This window comes from Erythrolamprus reginae, chromosome 1, assembly GCF_031021105.1.
Source record: "Erythrolamprus reginae isolate rEryReg1 chromosome 1, rEryReg1.hap1, whole genome shotgun sequence".
Taxonomy (NCBI): domain Eukaryota; kingdom Metazoa; phylum Chordata; class Lepidosauria; order Squamata; family Dipsadidae; genus Erythrolamprus; species Erythrolamprus reginae.
The window spans coordinates 136,201,047-136,222,955 of record NC_091950.1 but is presented as its reverse complement, the minus strand read 5'-3'; the positions used below and the strand labels follow the sequence as shown (position 1 = coordinate 136,222,955).

Below are 21,909 nucleotides of genomic sequence, written 5' to 3'. Positions count from 1 at the left end.
GGTCCTCTGAGGTCAGACACAACCCTGATGCAGTACTCAATGAAATAGCGTTTTACACCCCAGTATTAGAGGATGCAGAAAGATGAGACTAGAGAGAGCGCAAATCTCCTTCCATACTATTTATACCATTCTGAATCTGAATTTCAAGTTATGTGTTGAGGAAAGAAGTAATGAAAAGAAAATCTGGCAAGACTGATGAAAATGCAAGAGTTTCCTTTGGATTTTTCTAAGAATTTTTCAGAGTCATCAATATTTGACTCAGTTGGATCAGGATGAATAGAATTTTCCTTTCGTATTTAATTACTGCTCCTAGTTGAATATATGTTTTTAGACAAATTATGGCTTCCACTCAATTTTTATTGAATTTTTTGTGTGAGATTCTTTTGCTTTTGCTATCAAAAACCTGCAAGCAATGAATGTAAGCAAGGGTTAATTAAAAGTTATTCTGCCACAGAGACTTTTGCGGGGGGAAAAAATATCTGGTTGCTCGGGAGCTTAAGATAATCATAGTTCAAATTAAAGAGAACTGCTTTCTGAGAATAATTATAAGATTTATGGGCAACCTACAGTCCACAATCATGGATAATAGCATTAATAAGGTATTTAATTATCCATTATTTCTGTGTATCATTAAATTATGTGATGACAGCTTGTCTCTAGAATTTCAGCAGCCATCACATCTTCCATCCTGAAATAGGCAGGGACATCAACTAGGTTTTGGAGTGGCTTATTGTCAGATAAGTGGCCCTAAGCTTCTAGCTCAATAGCAGTAGCACTTAGATTATAATGCTCCCAGCACACTTTGAGAGGTTTACAATGTCAGCCTATTGCCTGCAACAATCTGGGTCCCCATTTTACCCACCTTGAAAGGATGGAAGGCTGAATCATCCCTGAGCCACTTGGGATCGAATCAAACTCTTGGCAGTGGACAGAATTATCATGCAATACTGTTCTAACCATTGCCCCACCACAGCCCTTAAAGCCAGGGGTGGATTCCAACTTACCTTGCTACCAGTTCGCTCCCTCCCTTGCCCCATGGGTGTGCCTTGTGGGCATGTGCATGCACACTAAGAAAAAATCAGAAGGGGGGGGGAACACAGCTGGGGAAAAAGACGGAGAGCACATGCACACTGCTGGAACTTGGCTTCTGCACATGGTCAGAAGGGAATTTTTAAAAAAATAGGGGGGGGGGAATCAAAATTTACTTTAAAAAAGATGGCACCCACAGATTGGCACTGACCAATTTGCTACCAGTTTGGGAAAATCAATCCAAACCAGGAAGAACCAACCTGTGCTTAAAGCTCAAAAGTCCTTTCTATTTTCATCTGCTGCTGCTGAGATGAAGGGTCTGTAACACCACAACTGTGGAGGATAACAGATTAAAAGGGTTAGGCTGGGTGCCTAACAGTTGTAGAGATGCCTGTTGCCAGTTTTTTCTGGTTTCAGAATACATTTTCCAACTTCGGGATTTTAGTGTTTTGGAACAGATGTCCTTTTTGTTTACTTTCCTGTACACTACAAAACATTTCTGTTTCTTATGTTAATTGATATTCAGTTTACTAAATTGAATAAAAATGTAACCATGCACAGGGTTACCAAAACAGTTCCCAACTATGGAACCAGGACAGCGTTACTCAGGACGCTCTTTTTTTTTTTAAATAAATTTTTATTGATTTTTATAAAATAGTTACATAAAACAAACATATAACAGTGCACAGTGCGTGTGCCCATCACCTAACAAACAAGACACCCCACTTCACCACCACCACCCATACAAGAGGATTCAAAGGTTTTGATTGGTTTATCTATAATTCCTTGGCTCTATCTTGCATTGAATATTACTAAAAGAGTGATTGCAGTTTATTTTTCACATTTACATCACAGATTCTACTTAACATGTAATCTTTCACCTTATTCCATCATACCATCAGCTTCTCCAATTTGTTCTCGTCAAAATTATTTAATCTACTCAGGACGCTCTTGACAAACTTTTTTCCCCATTCATCTTTCTATCAGATTCTATCCCCACTTTACACCATAATAACTTTTTCCTGTAACTGTTATGAGCCAGCCTTTCAGCCATATCATATCAAAAAACTAAAACTAATTAGGATGAACCAAAATATTATTTGGAAAATAAAGCTTGTGTATAAGTCTATCCTGGACCTGGAGCTTTTTATATCTGAATATTTTGCAAATGGTCTACTCTTCTAAACCACTATGTGGTCTTTTTCTTCCAAGGTAAGAAGTCATGCAGTATACTAATTAGGTGCCATATATCTTGGTGCTCATCCTGTCCTTCAATGCTTCCCTAACATTTCCAATGAGCAGATGACCAATTCTGTGCACAAAGCCAGTGCTCTCTAACAAAGGTATAGAGCAGCGGAAAACCCAGCAGTATGTGGGAAAATCAGTTTCAAACCCGGAGTGCTGGTTGTACTTCCAATTATCCATTCATAGTCAAGAAACAAGCTTGCTACTCCAAACGCTCCTCAAAGGGAGCTTTGTGTGCACTTTTGTGGTCTAGTCTTGAGGTTACAAAGTAAATGACGATCAATAAATCTGGATGTCAGCAGTTCTGAATATTTCTCCATTCAAAAATAGAGAACTAGAATGGCATTACTGACTGCGTGCAAGTTTCATGTAACATGTTACGCACTCATTCAAGCCAGTAAATTGTGCTGTACTGGGATAAACAGTTACTTCATTTATTCCCAGTGATAAAAGGGCAAGAAGTCCCATCAGCTGAGAAACATAAAGTACAAATGAATTGAAAATAACTAAGTTGTTTGGGTAATCCTTAGTTATAATAATGATTGAAAATACAGCCCAGGGGTTAGATGGGCAGGGAACTGGCAGAATTTAAGGGGAAAATACTAAACATTAAAAGTGTTTTTTTAATGCCTTAATCATTTCCAGTAACCCTACAGCTAAACTGGGTGTGGAATTCTGGCTCTTGTTTTTCAAGCATTGAAAAAGGAACAAAATACATTACTGTGTGTATAAATTGTAATATGGAGGGTTGGTAAATTCATGGGACAAGCTAGGTTCCATCCAAAAAAGAGGTAGGTTCTGTTCAGGGACATCAAACTGTTGCAAATGGAGAAAAGATGGGCTCAGAAGTAAATGAATGTTTATTAATACCTTACATAAAATTTCATAAACAACAAAATGATAGAACAATGGACAGAATTAAAATATTACTTTATGCCAAGCATCCAGGACATATCGTGGCTTGTGTTAACATATTTATTACATTGTGTGAATGCAGCAATTATGTGTAAATCATGTGATATGGTTTAATATGTGTAAGACCAAATAATTATGGTTTGTTTAACAAACTGAATTCTGTAATGTACAGAATGTTAAACATGGTACTATTAGTTCAATTGAGTTTTCATTATCAAACATTACAGTACTAGTTTACTTTTTTTTTTAGTTTAATACTTGATTTAAGAATGGGCAGAAAACCAGGATAAACCAATTATGCAATTTAAAAGGTGTGTTAGTAATGCCACCTGTAAGAATATATTGCCATGCCAGCTGTTTATCAAATGGCTTGACAGAACAAAAAAAGCTCATCTAGCACTAAAACAAGACTGAACATTGATGGAACGGCAAGTTTTGTTTTAGCTTGACTTAAAGCATCACAATAAAGCCCTTAGCAAAAGTTACGTGATAAACAGCATGTTGAAGATGTGGAACAAGAATATATTAAATCACCCAAAATAAGCAGCAACTGCAATCTTATATGGTCTTGATGTTCAAACTACTCAGAGGCTTAGATTCTGGTGGGGGGTGGGGGTGAACAGTTAACACAATGTACTTAGATGGAGAGATCTCGCAGCTCTTTTTTCCAAATGGGAATGAACTTGCTGAGCTTTCTAGAAGTGTGTCTAACCAATTGCCTATTTGCCCTAAGGCAGTAGTTCTCAATCTTCCTTATGCCAAGACCCTTTAATACAGTTCCTCACATTGTGGTGATCACCAGCCAGAAAATAATAAAATTATTAGGAAACTTAGGGGTCATTCTAACTTACTTTGCTGCCGGTTTGCTTCCTCCTGCGCTGCGTGGCTATGCCTGGTGGGCGCATATGCACTTTGCACACTCATGCATGCGCAGTGCTGAATTTTTTTTTAAAGGGGAAAAAAGCTGAAAACGAGATAGTGATGCACGCGCAGTGCCTGGGAATTCGGCTTCTGCACATGCTCAGAAGTTCCCATGGAACAGATATATATATATTTTTTGCAATAGTCTATTTGCATGTGAGTGGACCCGCCTGGGGGCAGATAGAGGAGGGGGGTCTCGGTTCCTAAGACATCGGAAATATGTTTTTTTCCAATGGTCTTAGGTAACCCTTGTGAAAGAGTCATTCGTTCCCCAAAGGGGTCACGACCCACAGGTTGAGAACCACTGCCCTAAGGAGATGCCTAGCATCCCCCTCCCTGCATTTTTGTTTGTTTGTTTGTTTGTTTGTTTGTTTATTTAATACTTCTATGCTGCCCAAACCCGAAGGACTCAGGGCGGCTTACAACAATAAAAAATTACAAAACAATAAAAAGGAGTTCAAAAATACAATCTAACTCTAAATCCCTAATTAAGACTCATAATAAAATAACTAATAATTTTGATAGAATTGCTGATGTTTCCCGAGAAAAGACTTAAGAGGCAAACTGAAAACCATTGTTTCTCCTGATGGCTCTTGCGTCCCTGCATCCCAGGAACTCAGGTGGTCTTTTTATGCCCGTTGCTGCAAAGTAATACTCTCACCAATCTCACAACAGAAATTCATTGGCAGGACTGGAAACATAAAGCAGACAGGCTATGTTTCCCAGGATATGTTAGGGATTTTTTTTTTACTTAAACAAGTATGGCCATGGCATAATCCAGAGGTGAGCAATTTTAGTGTACAGGGTCCATAGTATTTATTGGCGAAATGATAGGTTGGTGCTTAATGACCTTTCCAACTTTACTACTTTTGTAAATGGAATGGCACTTTCTGAAAAGTTTCCCCCATATCAGATTCTTTGAGAAGGAAAGTATCCCCCTTTTTTTAAAAAAAATGTTAAAAGTGATTTAGAGTACACCATATTTTTTCCGTGTTTCTTACTGTAAAATTATTGGAAAAAACTTACCACTGATTTTCAATCATTGTGCCTGGAAATTTGGAGGCATAATTAGAAGGCTTTTGAAGTCAACTATCTTATGTTAGGCATGATTCACATAGGTACGATTAATGTTTTGAAGGGGACTGGCTAAAGCACAAATAAATCTGATTCCAATCTCGGTGACTGGTCCATTTGTATGTATGAATGTGGCACATTCACAGTCAGCTGAATGGAAGGTTAAGGGCACTGCATATGGGTTTTGAGATCTGTCTTTCAGCCTGTTGTAAGGATAGGCAACAGAATTTATGCTTGCTGTTGATATTAAACCCTCTATAGAACATCTGCAGAAAATGGCAGGCTACATGCATGGAAAGAACAGGGGAATAGTTGTTAAAGCAAGTTTGACCTCACCACTAAACGCTGCTGTGTAAACAGTCTATGTTATATGGTTAGAGCCAGGCTCTACGGAAGAAAGAAAATATTGCAAGAAAAGAAGGGGAGGAAAATGCCTTGGAGGTAGAATTATGAAACTCTTGCTTCATTTATAAGAGTCACGAAGGTATGGTGCCCAGCCCAGCAAGTTTATTCTACTATTTTTGGTAGTGCCCTTTGTAGCTGCCTGCAAAAAAATATATTCCGCTCTAACTACCAGGATAGTAAGAGGGTACCTGAAATGTTTTCCTAATTCTGAGGTTTCCTGATTAGGAGGAATATATTATTGATGCAATAGGGTAATAATAATAATAATAATAATAATAATAATAATAATAATAATATAAACATAATTATATAGTTGAAATATATATTATTATAAACAATAATATAAACATTGTAAAGTAGTTATAGACACTTTGGTGCCATCCCAAAACAACTGGAGCACCATTTCAACACCACTATTATTGACAAATTCACCATCAGTCAATAACAAAAGGTAGCTTTACTCAGAACAGCTTATATCCTGTGATGCTTCCTCTAACACCACAAAGCATCACCATCTGCCATTCTCAGGTCCTTGGGAAGGACTTGATAGGTGGATAAAAATGCCGAATCCAGTGTGAACATCTAACTGACTGCGACAAACCATAGTACCAGCTATGGGTTTGCATCCACAGTACAGATCATCAGAAGACAAAAGTATTAGGAAATGTGGCTTGGCATTCATAGGCTAGTGATATAAAAGGAAATGGATCCATACAGTAATTTTCAACCAAGGTAGATGAAATGATCAGTAATAGTTTTTCTTTCTTTTTTAAAACAGCCAATTTATAATCCATTTTGATGGAACCGCATAAACGGTAATCCCAAATTATGCAAATATTTTGATGACCCAACAGTAGTGAGCTCTGAATAAGTGGAAAAAGAATTCATCATTAGGCATAAAGCTACCTATTTTTAGTTTATCATGTAATCTTTTCACACAGATTTTGGATAAGATTGCCATCTGTTATCTTTCTCTTTAGAAACTAATTTCTGATTTTGTCATTGGGGCTCTTGGGAGAGCTGTTACAAGTTGCCAGAAAAAGGAAAGATATATTTTTTATTTTAAAAATGCTGTATTACCAATACATGATTAATACATAAATTAAGATTATTAGAACAGATTGGCATTCCCCCAAACTAATTTAGTAATGGCAGAAAAAATGCAATTAAAACTGAACATATGCTTTCTGTTTTCCTACTGAAACAGAATCAAAACATGTTAAGATAATTCTGGCCTTGATATGAGCAAGAACAGAGTTTTCAGTTTGTGAACTTAGAATATTTGCTATAATACAATGTTTGTCTCTTGATCATTCCTTCACCACAGAATACTCTCAGCTCGTATAATCTGTTCCAAAATGTCTAAGAAACTGAGCTTTGTATTTAGGTCTCTAGTTATTTTAGCTGGATGACAGGATCAAGCAGGCAAGAAAACTGGACCCAAATTTGCCAGTGACTTTTTTGTTTGGCAGTAAATTCTGTTTTTTATCAGGGGCAAAGCCCCATTAGTTTTTTGGGATAAAAGTTTCTCCTTCCTGTTGTAGATTATGAAAGCAGCCAGGCCTTTTTATAACCAGTGTCTTTAAAAAAAAAAAAAGATTGATTGATTGATTGATATGCCGCCCCTCTGGAAGAGTCTTGTAAGGAAAAAGCAGAAGTTCAACTGTGCAAAATAGGGGAAATTTGTCACTGCGGATTGGTGACCCACGTGTGAATGGATCTGACAAAGTGAAAACCTATGAATTAGCAGAGCAGTTGTCTGATAAAAGCTGGAATATCAGAAATTTTCCATAGCTTTTTCCTGGAGCTTTTGGTAACTTCCCATTAGCTTATAGCAGGGCTAGGCAAAGTTGGCTCTTCTATGACATGTAGACGTCAATTCCCAGAATTCCTGAGCTAGCATGATTAGCTGAGGATTTCTAGGAGTTGAAGTCCACAAATCATAGAAGAGACAACTTTGCCTACCCTTGGCATATACTATTTTTCTGCAGTATACAAAACTGATCCAATCTAGTTAATTTTTTCAAAATCATGCAAGATCAGCTAAGTTTTGTCATCACCTGTAAATTTTATAATTAAAGAACATCAACAGTTTTATGAGATACTAGGAAAGTCTAATTAATTTTCACCAGCCTAGCTCAGGAATGCACACCTATCAATTTGTGAGTCAAACCAAGATTTTTTTATTTTATTTTGTCAGACTTCTACAAGATACTAGGTATTGGTATAAGCATAAACATTAGCAAAGTAGTTACAGGTAAATTAGGCAATAGGACAGGGAGGGTAGGCACAATGGTGCACTTATGAACGCCATGTGTGCATAATGCACTTATGCATGCCATATGTGCATAATGTGTGCATCATGCTGAAACAGCGTTCTCAGAACAGTAGAGGTATCTGGGTGAAAATGTTCAAAATATATCAAAAAAATGCTTGATCTAACAAATTTAAAGCATGTATTTTGTCTCTGAAACCTCCCCCCCATTTCTCCCCAACCCCCAAAAAAGAGAGAGAAGAAGACTGAAAATTTCACTCTCATCCTGCATAGATATCTGCAAAGACCTATGCACTACATAAGATACGTTTGTCGGCTACATTTAGCTATATATCACTGGCTTAATGACTTTCCAATAGTACAATTTTTAAGATATCCTGAAATTAGCTGCTCCTTAGTTATTTGCTAGCATAATCTCTTGAATTAGCAATTATCACATTGTAATCCTCCTAATGAGGTTTGAAAAAAACTTGCATCTTTCCTATCTTGAGGCTAAGAGAACACACCAAATTGGTCCTATCAGTTCCTTCACAATTGTCTATTCACTCTTCAGTTAGAAAATGCTAAAGGTCCCACTGAATAATATGGAGTTTCTTGATGGGCAAGTTATTTAAACACTCTTGGGAAATGGCCTGGCATTTCCTCTCACAGTTTACATTTTCCACTGAACAGCTATTTGCTCATCATCCAGTGAATTTCCATCTTTTAGAGCATCTGGGTCCCATGCAAAGAAAGGAAGTATTTCTTGTACAGTTAGAGGCAATAACCAGCACTATTGAAATGATAAATTGATGATAAATTCATCATACATCAAGGAGCAAAATTGTTTTTTTCCAGATTATATAATTGAAATATACAGGATATCTTTAAAGTTATATATTTTACTCAAATGAATATTTTATAAAAAGGCAATTAAAATATTCTGTTGAAGCATGCCACCAGATAAAGTTGCCTATTTTTTTCTCTAGATTTGGTCAATGATAGATAGAAATTTGACCTTTAAAGGATCTCATCCATCCCTGTATTTTTGTGCCAGATGTTGGATCTGATAAATATGCACTTGCCACCCAGCTGTTAAAGACAGAGAAAGATAATTTCTCAGATTTTATCTACCTAAGCTCTTCATGTTTGACATCTGTGTTCCTTCACCTATAAATATGCAACGGTGTGTATGTCACAATGGTCAAAATCCCTAGTAACTGTTGGCTGATCCTGAAATCAGCTAAGCAGGGTTGGACTTCATTAGTAGTTGAATGAGTGATAACAATTTCAAAGTTGGATGCAGGAGTGGGAAATTGTAAAAATCCAAGAAAAAAATGGCAAATCACTATTACACAAACAATCATACTAGTATAATCACCAAGGGTTAAGCATGAGGTTCTTGCAATAGTACATACATACACATACTGTATTTATATGTCAAAAGCTCTGATATTCAAGTACCACCAGTAATAATGGGCCGCTGCCCATGGGGGAGGGGAATGCATGGGAGAGGGAATAGTTTATGCGTTACTTATTGAACACTAAGCTTTTTTAATTGTCCTTCTTTCTCTAGTGCCTTAGTACAATCCTTATTTACTTTAAAATAATAAATAATTAAATAGTATGTTTTACCCATAAACGCTTTAATCATTATCTAGAACTGAACTTTTATAACAAAGAAAATTGAGCTACTTGCCTAATCTGTTATAATACTGAACCTTGTGGGTTCAGTACAAAACCTTAAAATGTTACTGTCTATTATTAGAAATGCTGTCTATTATTGTCCTTTTGTTTATTTATTTATTTATTTATTTATTTTGTCCAATACACAATGAGGGTTTTAGTGGGTAGATGTCAATATACACATAGTAAAATACATGATGAAGGTTATAGAGGAGATACTCATAGTAAAATATATCTAAGAAATAATAGAAAAGAAGATATAGGAATAGAATATATCAAAGAAAGAATAGAAGAAGAGATATAGGAATAGAAGAAAGGTATAGGAGATATAGGAGAGCAATAGGACAGGGGACGGAAGGCACTCTAGTGCACTTGTGATTATTCAAATACAGTACTGTATTGTGACTTAATCAACTGAAAAAGAGTCCAAACACCTATTTGAAAACTTATCTTGGTTGGTAACCCACTCCCAGTCAGTCACATGACCTTTAAGCCACCCCCAGTCACATGATTGCCAAGCCACTCCCATCTGGTCACATGACCATCAAACCACACTCACAAAATAAGCCACACCCACAGTGTGGCAGTAAAAAGTTTGGCAGCCCATCACTGACTGCCACATATGTGTAAGAAATTTCTGGAAGGATGGAAACACCAGCACAATATGGACATAGGGTGGGCAAATCACCTGATAGTTTATCACAAAAACAGAAAATTTAGTACAGGTGGAGTGAAGTCTAGGAAAAAGCTTTTCAAAGTATTCCAAGAAATGCCCCCTTAATGAACTTATTATAAAGTAGGCTGGGAAATTCCTATCACACTTTCCAAGATATTGTATTTATATACCCCAGCAAATTTACTGAAAACTGTTGGCTTGCTCCCTTGATTTTTGTCCAGCTGCCTGGGCAAATAATATGAAGAGTTAAACAATCTGAAGACTGGTAGCATAAGATACTTTGCCTTTTAGATCCCACAAGGTTGTTGCCTTCATTGAACATTCTGTAACACCTTCTGGAGAAGATGATGTGTGTCATTAATTGCAGTTATTAGTAACCACCACAAAAACAACCAACTGTGGGAGATCTGGCAAGCAGGTATCATGCAAACCATAAATGATGAGCTGGCGTCTTATACACCCCAAACAAATGTGGTTGATTCAATCAATCATGGCAAGGCCAACGTAAGAGCACCGTATGTACTCCCAATCCTTCATTTAAATTGGATAACAGGAGACAGGACACAACGCATCTCCCCTGCCTGACTTGCTGCCCTCCATAGAAGCGCAATTATAAGCTCTGTAGTCATGGCTGCAGTCCCTGTTGTCTCAGACCCTGGAAGATTTCTTCAGCTTAGGGCAGTGCGCGCGTTTCGACCAGCGCTCGAATCAAGCCGCCTCAAAGGTGCTTTTTCAAAAGGCCACACTCTGACAGGGTGTTGTCCTCGAGGAAGACGTTTCGCTTCTCATCCCAAAAGCTTCATCGGGTCAGAACAGGGGTAGGTAAAGCTGGCTCTTCTATGACGTGTGAACTTTAACTCCCAGAATTCCTGAGCTGGCATGATTGGCTCAGGAATTCTGGGAGTTGAAGTCCACAAGTCAGAGCCAACTTTGCCTACCCCTGGGTCAGAAGAACCGATGAAGCTTCTTGAATGAGAAGCGAAACGTCTTCCTCAAGGGGAAAAGGGAAGGCCAGTGGTCTTTTGGAGAGAAAACACACACACACACACACACACACACACATTTGAGGCAACTGTCCTGGGTGATTGAGAATCTCCACAGGCGCTGGAATCGACGGGGAGCGCCTCAGAGCCACGTGTTGCAGCAGCAGCTGTAGCAAACCCGCTTCGTCCGGAGTTCACGCGCCACTACTAGAGACCACCTCCCGCCCCGAAGCGGCGACTGAGGGCGCAGCCTGTGCCAGCTTGCCGTCGCGACCGAATTAGCCGAGGCTTGCCCGACGGCCCAGGCTTCCCCCCTTTTGTGGGCGCCGCAGCCTCTCTCGCGGGCGAGGGGCGGGCTCGGCGGCCGCAGAACTGGGTTACGCGATCCCAGGAGGAGCCGACGGCTCTGACCGGCCCCTCCTGGGCGGAGCTCCAAGCCCTCCCCCCTACACAACATACACACGCGCGCACACACACACACACACACAGAGTCGTCGACGCCCGGCCGCCAAGCGGCGTGAGCTGGAGCACGGGTGGTGCATGGGGTTCCTTGTGGCCGAGAGCAGCGGTATCACCTCAGAACGTCCTGCGCGCCGTCGAGCGCCCGCCTCGCCATGAGTTTCCCGCGGCCGCTACGCAGAGCCGTCAGCTTGACCCCCGCGCGGACTCTCCGGCTGGTGGTGCTGGGACAGGGCGCCGTGGGCAAAACAGGTACCCATCCATTTCTTCAGGGTAGTGGGGGGGGGGCGGGAAAAAGCCTTCTTCAGCCGCCACGCCGTTTCCCTATTCAAAATCCCTTTCCAAAAGTCAGCTGCCTTTGCCCTCCATGTCGGGGCGTCAGTTAATCGAAATCCTGCAGTTCCGTCTCTTCCAAGGTGGGACTGCTCCGTCCTGTCGTACTTTTTACCTTACCAGCGGGAAGCGACTTCCCATCATTGCCAATGTATGAGATTTTTGGCAAAATCGAAAACTTCATACTTGCGGGATCGTCGAAAAGATCGGTTAGTACCCCAGGTGGGTGGCGCGGTTTGGAGGTTAGAGAAGGAGAGGAAGCGCTTGAACTCCTCTTTCTGCCCGTGGAATTTGTTTTTTTGGGGGGGAGGGGGATATGTGGACCCTTCGTGCTTGATCCAACTCGGAAACTCCTCGTGTAGTGCTGCAACATCATTGCTGTACCGTGAGCAGGTTGTTTAGATCTCCCAAGTATAGTGCTGGAGCTGCTTTCCAGGAAAAAAAATACATCTGTTTTTTTTTAATTTATTTTTTAATTTATTCTTTGTCCAATATACAATACATATGGAATGAAATAGACATTAAGTAGTGTATATAGGGATAGTAAGTAAAAAAGAAGAGGAGTGGATGAGAGGGAGAGAATATATAGGATATATGAGAAAAGGAAAGGTAATTGGACAGGGGACGTTAGGCACATCAGTGCACTTATGTACGCCCCTTACTGGCCTCTTAGGAACCTGGAGAGGTCAATCGTGGAGAGTCTAAGGGAGAAATGTTGGGGGTTGGGAGTAGACACTATAGAGTCCGGTAATGAGTTCCACGGGTCGACGACTCGATTGTTGAAGTCATATTTTTTACAGTCAAGTTTGGAGCGGTTAATATTAAGTTTGAATCTGTTGCATGCTCTTGTGTTGTTGTGGTTGAAGGTGAAGTAGTCGTTGACCGGAAGGACATTGCAGCATATGATCTTGTGGGCAATACTTAAATCGCGTTTTAGGCGCCGCAATTCTAAGCTTTCAAGATCTAGGATAGTTAGTCTGTTTTCGTAAGGTATTCTGTTTCGAGTGGAGGAGTGAAGGGCTCTTCTGGTGAAATATCTTTGGACATTTTCGATAGTGTTGATGTCTGAAATGTGTGGGTTCCAGACAGATGAGCTGTATTTGAGGATGGGTCTGGCATAAGTTTTGTAGGCTCTAGTCAGTAGTGTGAGATTGCCAGAGCAGAAGCTACGTAGGATCAGGTTAACAACTCTGGAAGCCTTTTTGGTGATATAGTTGCAGTGGGCTTTAGCACTTAGGTCATTTGATATTAGTATTCCAAGGTCTTTTACTGAATGTGGGTTGGCTGTGAGGGTTTGTTTATTCAGTTCATATATGAGGTTTTGTAGCTAGGTAGGGGAGTGTTGCCTCTATTTGTCCTGTTCTTTATTGTTTTATTCAAGTTCTCAGAAACCACAAGCCTTCAATAATTCACTTGCTTGACTAGTATAGAAGCTCTTTAGTTCAACCTCTGTTTGTTGAAATTTTGGGAAGAGTCTGCTTAATAAATTCCTCTCCCAAGAATCTTAGTTTTAGTGTGTGACAAGAACTTCACCTGAGAGCTCCCAGGCTGAAATGAAAGAGTGTCAGTTGCTCAGACTAGATCTTGCTTTACATTTGTCATATTGAGGCTTCTATTCCCAATTTTCTTTGTACTGTGTAATTGTGGAGGGAATTAAAAGTTAGACCTGTTGCATGGTTGCATTCTCTGCTGATGTAGTTTGCCACCAAACATCTTCTCCAAAGTATTTAAATCATGCTTGTTGTTGATCTGTATCTATAAAGGAAGGAAACAGACCATTCTTTTTAGACTTATTTAGGGGAGGGTTTAAGAAGTCTATATTTGGCTCCAGTCGTGTCCATAGAATGTCTAACCAATACTTCATCCAAAATATACCCCAACAGATTTGGAAACTGAAAGAAAGTGAAAGGATTGTATAAAAGGGAAAAGAGCAGGCTAACAAAAATCAAGGAGATTAAAAAGCAGGAATGTACCTGCAGGAAAATTACTGAAGGTAATTTTCTTTTAATAGTGGGTTCATGGCGAAATGCGGATAAATGTTGCATGGATCACTTTCTTTCATGTTGCATGTTTCAACTACAAATTAAAATTTGAAATACAGTTATCCTTCCATCCCTTAGTTGTCTGTCTGTCTGTCTGTCTATCTAATCTATCTATCTATCTATCTATCTATCTATCTATCTATCTATCTATCTATCTATCTATCTATCTAATCTATCTATCTATCTATCTATCTATCTATCTATCTAATCTATCTATCTAATCTATCTATCTATCTATCTATCTATCTATCTATCTATCTATCTATCTATTCTATCTAGTAAATTCATAGGCTGCCCATCTCATAAACATGACTTTGGGCAGCCTACAATAAAAGAAAAAGTTTTTAAAATCAATAGCATTTTGTTAACATGAGCAAGGCAAATATACTGTACAAAGAATCTTAAGGTATAATACTAAAGTTGCATTCCAGAAAAAAAAATCACCCCAGGCACTATCACTAACATTTGCTACCAGGTGAAGCAAGTTTCTTTTCTTCCTAGACACGCAAGCCCTTTTACAGTATAAAATTTATCAAAACTTTTAATTCTATCTATCTGCACCTACATATCTTCCTTTGATGAATTAATCTTCATCTAGAAATCTACAGTGATTTAATACCCTCCTTTAGCGTTTTCTGCTAAAGGACAAAAGAAGTTAAGCACATTTCTATGAAGCTTGGTGAAAGTTCCATTCAGATTCTCTTCTTGATACAATACTTGACTCAACTGATCCAAATATTAAAGTAAAGGCTCCTGAAAACAGTTTGGTGTATGTGTGTGAGATGTAGGATTAAATTATGCAATATTGCTCTACTACAACCACCACTTGGTTAATTCCACTTTCCTTCATATTTTGCGCTATGATTTCAGAATAAAGTAGATAGACTTCTCAGTTTACTTTGTTTCTGAATTATTCTACCGTTGGTGAGGGAACAGGTATTTGCATCAGTAACTCTTGACCTTTCGTTTCTTAAGTCTCACCAATAATACTGTCAAGAATTCTACCAGCATAGAAATAAAAAGCTTACCTTTTTTTCCAAGAAATATGCTTTTATAATACGTAGCATTATGCTATTATATTTATGAATTGCAATTTGTAAATGCAGTGATAATTTAACTGCTGTAACTAAAGTTTGAAATAAACAATGACTTCATTACTAATAAAGATGTGAGATTAATTCGTAGGGAAAAGTTTATGATTCTATTTCACCAACAGATCTCTCATTTAAAAGAGAATCAAAGGTCTGCTTACAACAGAATTGCATATTTCAAAGAACTGTATCTTAGTCAGAGATTATTAATGATAGTCTCCATACAATCCAAATAGGATAAACTACCCAATTCTGGAAAATTGTATCACAAATGACACCACTTCTCTTTCTCTGATGCCCAGCCAATTCCCAAGCCCTAACCTCTAGTACCAGCTTAAAAATGGAAGCATCAAAAGTGTGACACACATAAAAAAGAAGAGGCTCCAATATTGTTGCTGTCTTGCCTTTTATAAAACCTCATCCCATGGACACCTGTCAATAACAAAAGTTTTTTCCTGCAGGTATATTGGGAAGTGTCATTCCGGTCCCTCCTGAATAGGTACTGCTTCAGAATTCTTGGTTCGGAGATGGTTTGCTCCACTGCTCTTTCTTTGCTCTGTTCTCTCCCCTGAGCACAAATTTTGAGCTGAAAATTGTATCATACCTGGGGCAATTCTAAGCATCACCAGTACATATAACGGCACATTGGTGCGCTGTGATGTTTTATTTGAAAAAGAAAGATCCTGTTTCAGATCTTTTTTCTAATCCCTCTGGAATTCTGAAAAAAGAAAAAAAATTCAATTTAAAAAACCAGCAAATTCATCTACCATATGGATCTTCTTAGTTTCTACCCTGGTAGAAACTTTATACTGCTGCCTCCAAACTAGCTTTTATTTCTTGTAATTGTTGGACCCAATGTGGCTATTATGTTTTGTTGAGCAACTTTTAAGGTTACTGTAATTTCTGCTTGGAATATACCCTCCATCTTGATTCAGCAGTTCCCATCTATTAAAAGAAATAATGTGCTATTCCCACAATGCCATTATGGATTCCTATTTCCTAGAGCAGTGATTTTCAACCTTTTTTGAGCCGCAGCACATTTTTTACTTTTACAAAATCCTGGGGCACACCACCAACCAAAATGACACAAAATGACACTCTAACAGAGTACACATTATACATATAGTTAATAATATAGTTTCTAAATGTATTTATACTCACTTAGTGTGAAACCTGGGCCTGTTTTGATGAACACAAAAGGGATATCCTGGCAGAAATGGTAGTTTGGGGACCCATGTTTAATTTCCCCATGGCACATCTGACCATGTTTCACGGCACACTAGTGTGCCGCGGCACACTGGTGGAAAAACACTGTCCTAGAGTGATGGGAGGTGAATTTGTCTTGTTTAATTCCTTTTAATGAAAAAAGTATTAGAATTAGTATTGATTATTTATTTAGTAACAAAATGTATAGGGCTGCCCAATTCATGATGACCCTGGGCAGCCTATAGAAGTAAAAGCCCATATACAAAACCCAATAAACATACTGGCTTATTTTTACATAGCTACAAGTTATATGAAACAATTTATTTTTAAAAAGGGGAATAGACATCTTACTTTCCATCCCCTCAAATTCACCTCTAGCTAGACACCTGCCTCCGTCTATAATGTATTTTCTTTTCTTTTTTCAAATATACAAACGTATAGTTTGTTTTCAACCTGATTGGATGAATAAGCCACTTTTGTTAGGTTTATACCACACAGTAAACCAGATTTAAGCAACATTTTTTTAAACGTAGGTGATATTTGACTGGGTTCAAATAACATATTAAGCTACAAGCTATGATTTACTAGTGCAATTGAATTTGGTTATATTTCACAGCTGCATTTCAGTAAACTTATTTACGGTAAGTCAATGTAGGAAACAATATTCCGTTCAGAAGCATTTGTACTCTTTGTGAAGGCCATGATTATTGGCATCAAAGTGATCACATTTCAGGAAGCAAATCATTTTTAAGAATAGCTCTGGCACTCCATTTTCTTTAAGAGCTCCGGTACTATTTTTCATTACTCCAGAAGAACAGGTATCTTCAACAATGCAACAGAAAAGTTGATTTGGCAACAATGGTCCTCAGAGTGGGAACATATTCCCATATCTTCCTGTCCTCCTGTAACTCAGCCTAAGCACATTCTTTTGAAAAGAAAATTACGAATATCACCTCACTTTTTCTTTCCTCCTTGTCTCAGATTTTAACTTGCAATTTTCTTGGGGGCAGGTTTTAAGTTGCAAGCTACTGAGGATTGGGATTTCTCTTCTTTTACTCTTCAAAATGCCAGGCAGGCTGATTTACTCAAATACATACGAAACCTAGAATAATGATGCTTGTTTTGACTGGATCATGATCAAGCCTAAGAGTGAGGGGATCACTGATAATCAAGTGGTGCCAGTGCCAAGGCTGTACCTGTGGGACTCAGCAGCTTGACCAAGGCAAAATGAAGTCTTGCACATGTATTTTTAAAACCCTGGCCTGAACTGAAAGCAACTTTTATAGTTCCAGCCTACATATTACGCCCCCATCACAGCATTGAGGGCTTGCAATTTGCCAGATTTGCCATGGAGGAAATGTGAGTAATGGAGAAAGATCCACAGCTAACTCTGGAACACCATCTTTCAGCTGCGGCGAGGGGGGCATTTGCCCGGGTTCGCCTGGTGCACCAGTTTGCGGCCCTACTTGGACAGGGAGTCTTTGCTCACAGTCACTCATGCCCTTATCACCTCGAGGTTCGACTACTGCAATGCTCTCTACATGGGGCTATCTTTGAAGAGTGTTTGGAAACTTCAACTCGCCCAAAATGCAGCCGCTTGAGCAGTCTTGGGCCTTCCAAGAAATGCCCATATCTCACCATCACTCCATGGACTGCATTGGCTACCAATCTGTTTCTGGACACAATTCAAAGTGTTGGTTATGACCTATAAAGCCCTACATGACATAGGACCAGACAATCTCCGAGACCGCCTTCTGCCGCACAAATCCCAGCGACCCGTGAGGTCCCACAGAGTTGGTCGCCTTAAGGTCCCATCGACCAAACAATGCGGCTGGTGGGACCCAGGGGAAGAGCCTTCTCTGTGGGGGCCCCACCCTCCTTGCCTTCCGGAAGAGTTTAAAAACTTATCTTTGCCGCCAGGCCTGGGGTTCCTTAGATTTTCCCCCCTGATCAATGAATGCTTTAGTTTGATTGTTGAATGAATAATATTAATGTTTTTTTCCTTTTTAATTAGAATTTTAAAGACTGTTTTTTAATGTATTAATTGGATTGCTATTATTCTTGTTTTTCTGTACATGCTGTGAGCTGCTAAGGCAGCAAAGGCAATTTGTTTATGAGATGACAGCGTCCAAGAAGACTGAAATGCTGCGTCTCTATCGGACCTTGTGTGAGAATGCCACGATTTCAGTGCCTATGACTATAGGTCGGAAGACGGGGGTGTCCTGGGAGCAGAACCTTCAGTGTGAAGTCCCTCTTCTTCCCCCATGAAAATCATCCCCTACCCCAACCACTCCAGTTAAATGTCCATAGGGTGATAACTTTTGTTTTAAACCTCTGAGTGGAAGTGAGGATCCCTGCAGCCTGGACTGCCCAAAAATGCAACGTGCGGAGGCCAAAAACCTCCGAAGGGTCAATGAGTGGGTGGAGATACATTTGGTGTGTAAGATACCCTATTTTTGAGGGTAAAAAGGTGCGTCTTATACCCCGAAAAATACGGTATCTTGAAAGGAACTTCACTCTTTTACAAAAAATTATTTTTTCTAGCCAAGACTCTGATTGCCACCAGGAAAGAAAAAAATAGGGCCAAATAGGATGTTGGAACTTTTGTGGTCTTTATGTGAGGAAAAAAGCATCATTTTCTCTGCCATGGAAGTTCAAGAAGAGTCTAATGCTGCAATCACTTCTCATTCCTGAGAATAGAGGAAGATCTCTATTAAAAAGTTATTCGTGGCAAGATTACCTGTACCATGTCATTTATTTTTGCCTTCAACCCTGCAATTAGATAACGAAGCCTCAGGCAATAGTCACCGGTGGTGGGGACATAAATGGTAGCTCCCAAGTTGATCTTTACCCCACACAGCTATTATGTTCTTGGAAGGCAGAGTTATGTATACCACACAGCCTGGTTTTTTTCATCCCTTTAAACACGGGCTTGGAAACTTTTTCAGGCTGTAGAATCTGCTGGGTTTTAAAAAAAAAAAAAACTTGGGACCCCAGATCAGAAGGGTTGCAGCCTCTGTGTTGGGTATTTGGTTGCTATTAATATTATTTCTATTAGCAGAGTTCAGCTGTCTTAATTTGCAATGGATTCAGCCTGGCAAGAAATCATTTGTGTGGCCTAGAATCCCATTTGTTATAAATTGCAATCTTTACTTACAATTCTGTTGATTCATGCATTTACAGAATGCAGGCATAAATGCTTATATTCCGGCACATATTAATAACTTCTAGATGCCTCCATGTGTGAGGATGCCTTTGGATTGATCTAACACATGTGTCCTCAGCAGAGGACAATGGAGCACACAGAGAGATAGAAGGAGGTGGAAAGAAGGCTCAGCAGGGCCACAAAGGGAAAAAAGGGAGGAGTCATCTACTCTGCAGTGTTTATATAGTCTGCAGAGTACATGCCCCTTTTTATCATCAAAAGGTGACACAGTAGTCAGTTAATTTGCGACCTGACCATAGAGATGTGTCTGCAAGACAGTGTAAGCATGTGTTAGAGTGGTGAAACCCAACACTGTGAAGGTCAAAGGATACATCTTCTTTCTTCTGTTCCGACTAAGGCAGGGGCCTCCAAACTTGGCAACTTGCAAGACTTATGGACTTCAACTCCCAGAATTCTGGAAGTTAAAGTCCACAAGTCTTAAAGTTGCCAAGTTTGAAGACCTCTGGACTAAGGAGTCCATCCCTTGCAAATAATTTTTCTCCCTTAATCCGTTGTGAAAATTTTGCATGGAGATTAAGGAAGAAGAGCTGTCCTCAATAAGATAAGGGGGGGAAGCTCTCCAGATAAAGGTTCTCCCTATTCCATTCAAGTCCTTCTGGAATGCAGGATTTTGTAAAATACCCTGCCCCCCATTCTAAATTATTGGTGCCTCTCCCAACCCTTTGGAACAGCCTCCCACCTGAGATCTGATGAATTCCTACCCTTTTAGGCTGTGAAGACCTGGTTCTTCCCCCAACCATTGGGCTGGTTGCTAGTGCAGTGATGGTGAATCTATAGCATGGGTATCACAGGTGGCATGCAGAGACATATCTCCTGGCACGCGAGCTGTTGTCCTAGCTCAGCTCCAATGTGCCTGTGTATGCCAGCCAGTTGATTTTTGGCTTGCACAGAGGCTCTGGGAGGGCGTTTTTGGCTTCCAGAGAGCCTCCGGGGGGGATGGGGGAGAGCGTTTTTACCCTGCCCCAGCTCCAGGGAAGCCTTTGGAGCCTGGGGCAGGCAAATCATGAACCTATTGGGCCCACCAGAAGTTGGGAAACAGACTGTTTCCGGCCTCCAGAGGGCCTCCAGGGGGTGGGGGAAAGTGTTTTCGTCCTCCCCAGGCATTGAGTTATGGGTGTGGGCACTTGTGCATGTGCGATAGCATGTGCACATGCTCTTTCAGCACCCGAGAAAAAAAAGGTTCTCCATCACTGCGCTAATGTGGCAATTGACCTGTGAAGAAGATTGGTATTACACTTGTGGGTTAGGTTACTTTTGTGTATAACTATTTTAATGAACTGTTGTGAGCCACCTAGAGTCGTCATGTGAGATTGGTGGATATATAAGTAAATAAGTCGGCAAGCAAGCAAACAAACAAACAAATTTCAAGCAATTCAATCTAGCTTTCTCCATCCTGGTGTGTTGCAGTAATGCCAGGACCACAACTTTCAGAATTCCACTTTGCAGAGAAAATGGTAAAGGCATCTGAAGGATGCCAGCTTTAAAAAAAATCTGACTTGATCTCTTAGCTTTTCCACATGGTATACCATCAGAAAATCACAGAAATGTAGAGTTGGAAAGGGACCAATTAAACCGTCCATGAGATTTGGCTGTCCTGTCTCTTTTTAAAAACACACACAACTTATATAAATGATTCCCCTGTTGTACAGATCTTACATTGTAAATTTTTCCCTTATTAGTGGAAAGCACCTGGAAATATGTCAGAACAAGTGGAAAATAGCTATGAAACAATGCAGATAGAGTCCTTGTGGCAATTCATCACTTTTTTTTCCTTTTAGCCTACCTTAAAGGAAATATTTTACTTCTCTTGTATCTGTTATGAAACTCTCAAAGGAAATATCTCTTGCCATAAAAGTGAAAAAAGGGAGCCATATACCTTAGCGAAGATATTGCAGGTAAATTAATTCAGTCCTCCAGGCTTTGCTGATGTAAGTTCAAAAACAAGAGTTGAATTGTGCACTGAGGGTGAGGTTAGGTGGCTCTAAGCAGTGTTTCTTAATATAATATCTGATTGTCAGCTAGTTCATATAGCTTATTGAACATATCCTGTTTAAAACAAATTGCATGATGTGTGAAACAACTACTGAGTTGCTACTGTAGGTAGGCTTTAACTTAAAATATTCAATTTATTCGCTGTTCGAAGTGACCCTGGAAAAAAATGACTTATGACCATTTCCCACACTTATGACCATCATATGGTCATGTGATCAAAATTCCCACACTTGGCAACTGACTCATATTTATGACAATTGCTGTGTCCAGGGGTCATGCGATCACCTTTTGCAACTTCTGACAAGCAAAGTCAATGGGGAAGCCAGATTCACTTAACGGTTGTGTCACTTAACAATTGTGGCAAGAAAGGTT

At 39.6% G+C, this 21,909-nt stretch overlaps 1 protein-coding gene across 1 annotated transcript in view; it reads left to right on the top strand.

Annotated features, from left to right (window-relative positions):
* The first annotated feature begins 11,259 nt into the window (after positions 1–11,259).
* LOC139175162 (ras-related and estrogen-regulated growth inhibitor-like) overlaps positions 11,260–21,909 on the top strand; it is a 44,247-nt gene continuing 33,597 nt past the window's right edge. The window contains exon 1 of the mRNA XM_070766073.1: positions 11,260–11,899. Coding sequence (XP_070622174.1) covers positions 11,803–11,899 — 97 coding nt within the window. The 5' untranslated portion in view covers positions 11,260–11,802. The remainder of the gene's footprint in view (positions 11,900–21,909) is intronic.